This window comes from Ambystoma mexicanum, chromosome 3p (genome assembly GCF_040938575.1).
Source record: "Ambystoma mexicanum isolate Mex_15411 chromosome 3p, UKY_AmexF1_1, whole genome shotgun sequence".
In the NCBI taxonomy this organism is placed as follows: Eukaryota; Metazoa; Chordata; class Amphibia; order Caudata; family Ambystomatidae; genus Ambystoma; species Ambystoma mexicanum.
In genome coordinates, this window is record NC_090925.1 from 222,642,216 (window position 1) to 222,654,856 (window position 12,641).

At 42.5% G+C, this 12,641-nt stretch overlaps 1 protein-coding gene across 2 annotated transcripts in view; it reads right to left on the reverse strand.

The window, feature by feature from the left end:
• Window positions 1–1,359: 1,359 nt before the first annotated feature.
• LOC138580291 (pleckstrin homology domain-containing family G member 6-like) overlaps window positions 1,360–12,641 on the reverse strand; it is a 365,164-nt gene continuing 353,882 nt past the window's right edge. For both annotated transcript variants that reach the window (XM_069650705.1, XM_069650704.1), the window contains one exon: window positions 1,360–4,254. In XM_069650705.1, the coding sequence (XP_069506806.1) occupies window positions 4,245–4,254 (10 nt within the window). In that variant the 3' untranslated portion in view covers window positions 1,360–4,244. The remainder of the gene's footprint in view (window positions 4,255–12,641) is intronic.

Consider the following 12,641-nt stretch of genomic DNA (forward strand, 5'->3'; position numbering starts at 1 on the left):
AATATCCCAGTGTCACTGGGATATCAGGCGACGGACACGAAGTTATGAGGTTGGCGGTAACCCGCTGGTAGCACCACTGGGTTACCGCTGACCTCGTAATGAGGCCCTTTGGTCTGTTTGCCTGACAGGAAGGTCCATCTTCCAAGGCCCTAACCAAAAGGCTGCAGAGACATGCATGATCTGGTCCGAAGGATGCTCGGTGTGGGGTGTTTAACTTTGCTCACTAGCAAGAGAAAGATCACATACAAATGTTTGATTTCAGGTGGCATATTAGGATAATGTAATCCACAACACCAGGAGCCACAGAAGAACATAGTGTTTTCTTTTAACTGAAACAGTGGCTTATGTGTGGAGCAATCTCTCAGCATAGGTGGTGGAATCAATAACAGTAAATCCTAAAACGACCTTGGAACAGAAACTGTGGGACAATGGTGTTAAATGCAGAGTGACAATCTCAGGCCAGGCAAGGCCTGTTTTAAGTAGCATGAATTGGCACACTGGATTGGCTCATGGAAACTCATCTGCGATCAAGCACCAGGTTTCGGACTCTAGACCAAGCTGCAGTGGTTTGAGGTGACTGCTCGATCCATTGCTGGAAATCATTTAATGGGTCTGAAGTGAGGCAACTGGCAATGTCATCAAATCGTTGAAAACATTGTTGTTCAACCAATATTGATGGACCAAGATATTCTGTCTCTATTTAGTAAATATAGGACCACATGATATCCATGAACTATGACCTCCTATGAACTTTCTCTGTCTTCTAAAAAAAAGATGTAACCATTTTGTTATCAGAGCCACTAGGCCAAATGTCATTTTATCTGTATTATTGTAACATTGCATAAGTACATTTTAAGCTGTCTGTAACCTCGCTGTGATACCTAAGGGTCTGCGCGTGTAACAAATGAAATAATATAAAATAAAATAAATAATGCCCACAATGGGCCATCCCAGTTGGGCTTGTGGCGATGGCTTGTGTGGCCCATCATCACCCTGACATGAAACATAAATCCTGCATACCTCTCTTCCCAAGAACCATAAGCAGAATAATGACACACAGTACAGTTATGACATCTATTGTATACAGCTTTTTGTTGTTCAGGTCCACCTACCTTAAAAAGGCCCACACAGTCACACACCAAGGCCAGGCAATTCTGAACAACTGAACACATCCACTTCGAGTAGAGAGGTCATTGAGTGAGTTGTAACACTTCCCTCCAACCAGGAGTGGATGCCAAACAGGAAGTGAGTTCCCTCTCATATACTGAGACACATGACGAGATCCTATTAGAGATGCCCAATCACGGGAAGTGATGTAGTCAACATTGGCATTTGGAATGAAGGAGAGACACTGTGATGGACAGGAGATGCATTTTATCTATTTGAGAGATGCTCATCAAATGTTTACATTAGAAGACTGGATTGTACAATTAGCATTATCTATGGAAATATTGAAAAGTTAGAAGAATGAAACTGATGCCAAAGCGAATCTCAGTATCAACATACACACTGCCATGGGAAGGACCTCTTCAGCATCGATTCTGATTGTATCAGCCATCATTTTTAGGACATGAGATCCAGACCAAACAGGAACGAGGAATAAAGTGATACAAAGATAAAGGGTGCGTGACACAGAGGGTTGCAACTGTAAATGAGTGACATTAGATTGGAGAGCCCCACCACCATATTAGCCAAGACACCAATCAACCTCAAGTCAGACCCAATGATCCCACGCAGTGGAGAAGGATGGAGTCAATCATGAGGTAGGAGCTTGGAGAAATTAGTTTCTTCATGAACCAACGTTGGATGCTTGAGATGGTGTGCCTGCACCTTGTCTAAAATGCAAGTTTGGTCTGGTGAGTGCCCACAAGACCTGAACTGGTAATTGCCTGCTAGCTTTGTCACTTTAGGCCTAAGATGGAAGATGTTATGGAAAGTTAGTTGGCAAAATGGCAGAAGTTGTGGTATAAAAGACCCCTTACATTGCATTATATAAAAAGGCTTGTGATGGTGGCCCTTTATAGAGTCTGTCTTCAAAAGACCTGTGTGGGGGAGTGAAGAAAGTTAACGTGGCAGAAAATGTAGTTTGGTCTGGTTGCTGTTTGTAAGACACAAGATGGTGAGGCATGTGTGTGTTGTATTTTTACCAGGGAATCAAAAGGAAAGCTGTATGACAATGTGATACATCAGTAGGGCACAATAATAGAGAGACAACTAGAATGGTAGACTTTTAAGGATCAATTTTCAAGGCAATGTGGAGAGGGAATCGGGCGGGACAGAGAGAAAAGGCTGACACAGTCTGGGTTGGTGGAGCTCCTACTGAAGTTATATTTCTGTGGGCTTCCACCAATCTGACCCTCCAAAGTGTACTAGAAAGTGCCCTAATCTACATAAGTACGAACCTCCCTTGCCACCGTCTGATATCTGGTATCATTGCTTACAAAATATGAAAAACTCAGAATTTGGTCACGTTCTTCACACAACTTAATATTCTATAAGTGTGTTATTACTTGTGTCCACAAGACCAGAAAGAAGGGAGGTTTGGGGTTTTGAGTCTTTATATGCTCTAGGATGGCGGGGCTTGGCGTGGTTAGTGCTGCAGTAGCTGATGTTGAGAAAGGAAGGTATAGGTTGTCCAACTCCAGGCCTTGAGGGCTGGAATCCTGACAGGGTTTCAGGAAATCCCACATTAATATTCATGAGAAGAAATGTCTATACATTTAGAATAATTATATGCAAATTTTTCTCATGAATATTAATGACAGGTGTACTGAAAATCTGACACGTTTCTGGCCCTCGAGGCCTGGAGTTGGACAACCCTGTTTGAGTGTAAGACTTTGGAGAGGAAGGCCCTTCAATGTTTTGACTAACAGCTTGTGGCGCAGGATCATGGAAGATGTAGTCCAAAACTTTAGGCAGGAGACATTATGAGTAACTGAGCTTTTTAAGACCAAAGCCGACACAGCTTGATATGTCCCATCCTCTTTGGTGGGGGGTCACTGATATAATTTGTCTCCACCTGATCCGAGGTGTGTGAACTGCCCACATGAACCAAACATGAAGCTTAGGATGGAAGCCTCAGCATGACTTTGGGTGGTAGAAACTAGTGATGGAGACACTTCTCAAGATGACAGATGGAGGAAGCCTGCAATAATATTCAACACGACATGAGACAGGGACTGTTGGAATGGTAAACATTCACTTCACCTAAGATGATGGAAGGTTATTTGAGCCACTACATGACCTGAGATAGAGGAAGCGCGTGATGATGCACCTCTATATGAAGCAATATTTTGAAGCTAAGCTTCGGGAGCATGAATGTCCACACACCCAAATACAGCAATAGGTCAGAATGGCGACCCACCACCCAATGAAAAATGATGGAAACCTATGATTGCAATTACAAGTTCAAGGTTTGTGATTGTGGACCTCTACATGATTTTAGGTGGAGCAAATGTTGGATGGTGATCCATGATAGGACCAGAGAGTGGGCAAACTGGGTTATCTTTACTGCGCAGAAGGCAGTAGGTGATTAAATCAAAGTCTTGAAACCCTGCACATGAGCTTAGGAGTAGTGCGTCTATTTCCCGAACAAAAACGGCTCCAATTTATATTTGTTTATTTTGTTCCAATTTTCCCAACAAAATGTAGATGGCGGATTGGGGTCAGGTAACATTGATGAGGTGCGGGCGGCTGCGTAGGCGGTGAGTGGGGGTCCCCCCACATTCTGTGGTAAAAACATTGGGCAAACAAAGCAATAAAAATGAGCAAGAATAATTTGATCAGTTTTTTCGAGCAAAATACATACATCCAAGGTCGAAGGTTGGCGTGGTCAAGCGCTTGATGTATTTAGAGGGGTGTGAAGCTTGTGGACTTAAGTGCCCACAGTCCAGAAGGGGCTGAAAGCATGGCATAGTTGATGTGCACATGTCCACATGAGTTTGCAAATCTTGGCATAGCAAATGTCTACACATTTTGAGAAACTGAACACTTTCCAAAGTCAGCGTAAACATGAACTGAGAGGCATCCTTGGTGTCCACATAAGCTGAGAGGATGAAAGAATCTTATGGTCCGTGTCCATGTGTCCAGATATGGTAAAATCTTGGTAAAGTTAGTGTACACACACCACGTTAGCAGACACCATTTGTAAACCGAACCACAGGTTTTGACAAAAGGAGCTCGAGTGTGTTGTCTCTTGATGCGTTCTGAGATGGTCCATGGTGCTGAGAGCACAGAAGAGAAGCTCACACCTCACTAGAAAGAGAGAGAGAGAGAGAGAGAGAGAGAGATGTCAGGAGCATCAGTTATAGAAAGCATATATTCTGTTCTTTTCACATCTACTGATAACAGAGTACACATCACAGACCCTACTAAAAGTCTTACTTTTCACATTGCACCTTTACTTTTCAACCTGTTGCAATCATCGCTGAGCTATTAAGACCTGTTCTATGATAAGTGGCATACGGTCGGACAAGTCAGAGGTCGCAATAGACTGAACCAATGGGAACGAAGAGCCAATACTTTTATTTTGTACTCTTAATACATTCACTACTGTTTGCAATAACGTTCACTGGGCCTCAAACTGTTCCTTTTGCAGTTAAAGCATATCTCGTCATATTACTTGACGAGCGCCTTTGAATCTAACCACTTTACTTTGGCTAGTTAAGTAGCCTGGTGCTCACTCCATTTGTCCTGCACCACCTCCCAGGAGGAGGTTCCTGCGCTTCTCTAGCATAGGGGTTCTCTTTTCCAGTTCTGATTGGCTCTTCATCCTCCACTCTGCTATGGGGTGGGACCATCCACTGTCCTCCCATCCCAGGTGAGGACAGTGAATACAAAGGACCAGAAACCTTGACAGTCATTTTTACAGGAAGGTTAAAAGTATCACTTCCATATAGCCAACAAAGATATTGGGATCTTGAAACAAGGGAGGATGGCTTATACCCCTTTCTAGGGATCTGCTGTCCCCTTTGGGTGGGTTACCCCAATGGTATCCCACTTTCACTGTCTCCTAAGGGGTGTTAAACTTAGCGGGCTAACCTCTCTAGTCCTAAGGGGGCTGGCTACCTGGTGGGGGAAAGGGACAAATTACTTGGATTTGTCCCATTATGTTCTTCTTAATAAATGTGGATGACTTGTTGGCCTTAACAAATGGCTTACTGTGTTGAATCTATATATCATTTCAGTGTTAATGTTGGGCCCTTTTCCATTTAATTAAGCAATAATCCCTGAGCCGGAGGCAGGGGGCGGGGGGGGGAAATTACTGAGTCAGGTAATACCCTGGTACCCATAGTTAACGAAGGCCCCGGTGCATTACCTGACTCGATAATGCCCCCCAGGCAAGCAAATTATTGCTATTGGTACCCTTCCTTTCTGAAATGCTTTGGCGTTTCGGAAAGGAAGAAAAAAATGAAAAGAAAATGACTTTTGGGGAAGTGAAAATTAAGTCAGTTTTCAAAACACTTCACGCTCAAATTAATCTAGCCTCCAAGATTAATTCTGAAAAGATCGATCACTTATTCAACCAGTGGAGGGAGACAAAGGAGGTAATATCTATCCTCAATGCAACTCTAGGAGAAAGTGTAAAAGGTGCACAAACAATGTCTCTGTTCCCTGATGGAAATATTGGGAAGGATACCCCCCTTATTGGCTTCAGTAATGGAAGAATTTGCTTGGCTCGCACAACTGGTTGAGCAGTTGGACCCTCCCACACCAGTGAATGGTGATTTGGTAGGGAACGACATTCCAGCTTTGAAGGAACTCACAAGTAAAGGAGATAAAAAAAGAAATGAGACGACAAAGAAGAGACTAAATAAACTGACAGAGGGACAAGAGGAAAACCTCCTATTGATCTGAGGGAGACAAGAACGACGAGGGCCCAAATCGAGGCGAAAAAAGAAAAAACAAAGCTCCGACACAAATAGATTTATAAAGAATCTTAAAAGACAAGAATTGGAAGACCAACGAACAAAAAAAGGCAGAACAATAAATCAGATCATAGGAAGAAAGAAGGAAAAACTACTTCAGATAAAGCAAAAACACCCCAGCCTGTGACCTCTGTCCTCGTAATAACAAAAGCTACGATAGGGATCCAGAAATATTGAAATCAACAAACTCGAAAAATTGCCCCAAATTTCTGGTCTGCAAAACAAAAAGCTGAAATGAAAAATATGGTCAATCCTATGGAAACAGATGTTCAAAAAGTCAAAAATCCAATAAGGAACTCAAAGGAACTCATAGAATTCCCCTCAAAAAATTCACTTACTCACTCAAGAGGGATTATTAACAATCAAAACTATGGACAAGATCGAAGATCCTAGAGATGTAAAAAAACATTTTTATTTGTCAAGAACCAATAAAGACAACACCACAAAATCTCCATTGAATCGGGCAAAAGTTTTGTCAAAGATGGAATCTATACCGATCTTGAAATATCTTTCAACAACTGACATTGACCGGGTCAGCTTCCCATTTTCTTCAAACACAAATACTACGGAAATCAGACTTAAGTCAAGACTGTGCCTAGAAGCTATCCTAGGTGCCAAAGTCGACTGAGCAAAAAGGGGTATTTTGATATCAAGAAACCTCCCTGCAATAAGTGAAACCACATTACTAAAACACCTACCTCAAGAATCAAGTGTAGTCCAGTTGGACTCTGGGAAGACTGTTCCCCCTACTTAAAATGTCTGGGACATGGTTCCAGAGATTGTTTTACAGATATTTCTTAAATTGGGCTATTCCCATACGAAGCTCTAGCCAATACATCTATTCGCCCTCTCTCCTGGAATACTAGAGGCTATAACTCCTTTTGTGAAGAGACCATGAAGCGTTATATTTTTAACAGCTTTGACTTGATTCTCTTACAGGAAACCTGGCTTCAATTCCCTTTTGGACTAGATGGCTTCTCTATACACCATCATCTTGCAGTTCTCAGTGGAAAGGGACGCCTGGTGTGGGGGTCTGTGTATTGCTTGTCGACATGAGGTTTTTCCAGCCTCTAGATTTCTATTAGATGAGATCCCTGGCATATTGATGATTAGGGTGGAGAGGAAGGGCCATAAATCCAAGTCTAATTGGCTTATAGTTGATATATATTGGAATCCTGCACTGTCCCCTCTTGAAATTTCTCCAAAATCTGTCGGATAAAATGTCTGATTATATATCCCTTTTCCTGACTGATGAGATCCTAATTATGGGGGACCGGTGCCGTTAACCCCTTACCGCCGCATTACGAGGTCCCTTAGCGGGTCCCACTAAGGCTGGCTGGTAAAACCAGCCGTCCTTAGCGGGAGCCGCTAAGGGACCAGGGAGCTAATAACAAGCCCGTTATTAGCTCCCTCCCCATTCCCATTGAGCCCTATGGGGGCTTGAATGGGAATGGGTATGGGTTTTTTGAATGGGGACTTATCGGGTCCTCCAAGGTTGGAATGACCGGTAATTCCCCATTCAGGGAACCCGGACACGACTTTGGAGGCAGCCATGGTGCTAGTAGCACCATGGCTACCTCCAAACTCGTAATGACCCCCAATGTATTACAATTGGCTCTATACATTTGAGAAACCGTAAATCAAAGACCATGAATGGCTACCTATGGTGTTACTACATGAGGAAATGGGATCTTCAAATGTTCAATGGGAATGTCGAGGGAGATATCCCCTCCTCCTCCACATGGATGCGGGGAATTTCTCACTCGACAATCGACTACATTTTCACCTCTAAGAAGATTTTTGATAGTTGTGTGCAGTTAAATCTGTTAATAGAAAGTGTAGTGACCATGCAATGCTTGAAATGAGCTTTGAACTTGATTGGGTCGGCCCGGATTCCCATTAGAACCAGGAACTCTCTGTTAAGACTGCCAGGAATCGGGTGGTTAGATTTAATAAAGGGGGGCAAATTTTGACCGATAAGCTAAGTAATAGGACAAGTCATTTAACACACCAGCAGTTGTCGGGGCTCTGTGGTCCCTCCCACTTTGTCGAACCCTTGTGGGACCTTGACCCCTCTAGTACTAAGATCCAAACCATGCGCCCCCCTCTCAAACAGCCTTTTGATACTGAAATATATGAGAAAAAAAATAAAAGATTACAAAAGGCATTACTGAAAAAAACAACTAAAGATCAAATAAGGTATGAGGAGGGTTTTAGGCTAATTAACAAAAGCTACAGAAATTGGGTCAGATCAAATAAATTCATGAGACTTCAAAAATCAGGAGAAGAAATGTTAAAAGCTATCTATTTAAAAAACTCGAGTAGCTTCTGGTCCATTATTGGCTCAAAGGAAAATCCTATCGAACATACCCAAAACACCATTATAGAAGAACAAGTCTGGGTGACTCATTTTTCTAAGGTCTATGGTCCAATTGACACCAAAGAGCCAAAGGGTATATCGTCTACCAAATGGGGTCTGTCCTTTGAAAGGGAATATATACTAACGCTTATTTAAAAATCTTCAGTTTCACGCGCCCCGGGTCCCAACAGACTTAGTAATGCGATTCTAAAGCTCAATCCAACTTTATGGGCCAATGTCCTAAAATCTTTATTTGACAACATAATTCAGTCAAGGAACATCCCTAAATCGTGGACTAAATCCATCATCATCCCGATTTACAAAAAAGGGGACCGCTTGGCAGTCTCTAATTATCGGCCAATCGCTCTCCTAGATGCAGATGGAAAAATATTTGCATGATTATTATTGAGGGACCTGGAAGGTTGGGCAAAAACCAAGGGGATCATTTCGAGGCAGCAGACAGGCTTCAGGTGAGGCTTATCTACTTCCTTAAATGGCCGCGTTTTAACTTGCCTTACCTCAGGATCTCTCATGAAGAACGGTACTCCCTTTTTCAGAGCCTGGATAGTTTTATCTCAGGCTTTCAACACCATCAATCGAGATCGGCTATGGGGACAATTGAGGAAGTGGGGAGTGCTTGACAATCATTTGAATATCCTAATTGAATTACATCATAATTCAACTCTTTGAGTAAGATTAAACAAACAAGGCAGCCTATCCAGTGAAATTAAGATCGAAAGAAGGGTCAGACAGGGTTGTCTTATTGCACCCATGCTCTTTATCCTTTACAAATCAGACTTGCATCAGGGGCTGGAATCAACTGGTATCATTAGTCCGTAATTGGGCACCCAAAACATCAACTGGTTGGCTTACGCCGATGACATCATCGTATTAGATCAAACCCAAATTGGTCTGCAGCGGCTATTGAAAGCTTTAGTCGATTATGCTACAGTGAATGAACTAAGAATTAATCATAATAAATCCAGCTGATTCCAGTCGCTAATGAGGTAACCTATCTAGACTCTCAGATCCACGCTTTCCCGACTAGGGCCCTGCTCATTCTAGTGTTGGACCTAAAGATCTCAAAATTGGGACTAGAAATGAATTTTTTTTTTAATTAATATTGTAAATTTTCCTTTGTTCCAGTCATTAAATATTACATCGAAAAAGTGGTACCCAAACTTTTATTTGGTCTAGAATCAAATGTACAAGCTTTTGACATTAAATGGGATGGGGTTGAGGCTAAACTCTGGAAAATAACTTTGGATTGCCCACCTCCATCCCCATTGGCAGCATAAAATATGAGCTGGGCCTCGCTTCGCTCTGTGCCTGACTGGAATGGAAATGGGTTTCGGCATAACGATTGATTCTTGATCCTCCCTTTTCTTCTCTATATGAAAACGTTGCAAAGGCGATGGTGAACGCAGATACTCCATTTTTGAACAAACAAACTAAAATGCAACGAGATATTAATACAGTCTGATAGTTTGATTGAAACCTTGATCCAAATTCCTCTAAAGAGTAAGGAATCCATGAAGAAAATGGATTTGATTCGGACAATCGACAGGATGAGATTGGCTAAATTATCCTCCTCACTCAATCCAACAGATACATCGAGATCTTTCCTACCGTTTTACCTAAAGAAATTCCCTGCTATGAGCCCTCGAATGGATTTTCTTAAACTTAGATTAAATTTACTCCCTACATTAGAGATCCTGCATGCTAGGGACAAGGCGCTTTATCCTATTGATAACTGTGATAAATGTGACAGTGCTGAAAAACAATCTATTAGACACCTCTTATTAAAATGTCCAGGGACTTGGGCCACAAGAGTTAAAAGATTTAAAAGATTTGTTCAAAATGTAGATTCCAACATATTCTGGGAAAAATTGGTCTCAGGACACAGACTTTTTCTTACATATCAAGTTGTGAATCTTCTAAAAGGCTTGGGCCTGAAAGGAAGTAATGGTATAACATTTTGTGAAAAACGAGGATTCCAAAACAATCATTTGATTCCGGATCTTTTTTCCTGGAGGGACATCTACCTCTGAGACTTGATTAGTACAACCTTAGTTATTTTATCCCCTCTTTTACCTTTTTTATTTTTTGTTGAATTATGGCCTAAAGAAATACAACCGCGAGTGTTTTCCATTTTTTTGGAGACTTTTTTATTTTGCTACGCTGTAACTTAGGTGTGTATTGTTCTAATTTGTACTGTTTAATGTCTGTGTTTTGTATGAATGTTCTATTGTGATGTGTGTATAAAGTCAATATTTTTTGGCTATGACAAAAAAAAAATCAGTTTTCCTTTTCCAGGGCGGACATTGGCAATAATTTAAAAAAAGTAAACAAACAAAATGCCTGCCATGGAAAGGGAGAGGGGACTACACCTAGTCTCCTCTCCCTTTCCATGGCAGCCATTTAAAAAAATAGGGAAAGAGTCAACAAAAAACAGGTCCGCCATGGAAAGGAGAGAAGGGACTCCATGTAGTCACTTCTTCCTTTCCATGGCGGCCTGTCGCAGATCAGGAGTGGACGCGCTGGAAACAGAAGTATTTCCAGCACGTCTGCTCCCAATTAGGAGCAAAAAAGCAGGGAAGTGGAGGGAAGGGGGGGAATCTGTGGAGAGGGATGGAGGGGGCACTTCCCTGAATCCCCGGCACTGGAAGATGGCAGCCTCTGGCTGTGAGGAGGCTCAGAGCGGGGGGATTACCATGTGGTAACTCCCCCATTCCGAGTCTCCTCGTTGGCTGGGAGGCTGCCACACTCACCCTCACCCCCGCCGGGTACTAATGCTGATTCAAAGACGTGCATATGTATTGTTCACATGGCTTTAACAGCATCTCCAACATCCTCTCACCGAACACGTACCCAGGTAGAGGGACAGATTTCACAAAATGTTTGTGCTATGTTGAAACATCTGGATCTTTCCTCTTGCTCTTGAATAGAGGTTTTGGAAGGCAAAGGTCCCTGCACCAATATTTATCTTGAATTTTTTTGTTTAATTTAATCCTTTTATTGAAACATTCAATCCAATGCAAAATAGAGAACCTCAAAACGAGACAGAGCACATCTCTGTGAGGAGAAGTAAAACAGTAATATATAAACATTAGGTTCTATGATGAATCATGCTGAGTCATCACTGATTCCCCCGTGATGATCTTTTCCCACATGGCTAGAGAAAGAGCTGCTACCTGATCCTGACCCTGGGGGTGCTATTATGAGGAAGGATCATGTGGGAGGGAACGACTATCAGGAGGAAGTGGTAGCTCCAATGGAAGAGACACAGTATCCTCCCCGCCCCCTTGAAACATCCTCCAAAATAATGATGGCATATTGTCAATCTGAGCAAATTAACATTACACATAATACCCACTTAGCATCTTCTATGTCTGACAGTCTTGATTTGAACAACGATCCGAAGCAATATAGCTTTCGAGAGTCTCAAACTCCAATGGCCTCCAAATCCTCTAACACCCACAGAACTGGGACGAGGAAGAGGAGAAAGCTGAATGCGCAGACGAGTTGTTGCAATACCAATCAGCTGTGCAGGACATTTCAAAATGGGGTGCCTTGCAAAATGAAGAGTAGATCAGAAGGAAAAGAGATACAAAGCGGGCGCAGTGTGAAGCAGAACCAAAGGTGGATACATGCGAGTGATCTACGCTGAAGGAAGCAGGCGCTTTCTACTGGAGTGGAGAGAGACAGGGCACAGCATAGCAGGTGCAGAAGGGGGACCACTGAGGAGCCAGTAGCCAGGGAAAGGCTGTCGGGGATGCGGTCATGCTGAAGAGCAACCCTATCACCAGCGAGTGAAGGAGAAGCTGGTGTGAGAATCGGAAAAGTGTCTGCAGAGCGGGGAACGCTTTCCTGCAGCACAGACTTTGCAGCAGCCATACACCAAGGGTCGGGTAAGCCAGCAAACACCAGTCAGATTGCCCAGGAGTTTTGGGGTTTCCTGGGGTGTACCCACCGTCATAAAATTGAAAAACGGTTTTGAATACCAGCCAAGTAATATAAAAAGACTGTATTTACACAAGTTTCCATATATGAAATGTTGACATAGGGAAAGCTGGAGTAAATGTTGTCATAAGCAAATGAACTTTAATGAAGCAACTGAAAGGCAAGATCTGTACAACTCTTCATATGTGAGAAGTCAATATGGGGAAGATTGGAACATGCATTGCCACAAGCCAATGAATACTAACACTGAAGTTAATCAACACTTGAACAAGTCTCCATGTAAGGGATGGCAACATGGGGGAAGTGGGAACAAGTCATATCTGAAGCTAATAGTGTATAACAGTGAAGGAGTGAAACTGTCATACTCAAAGAGAAAGAGACCTGAAAGATTT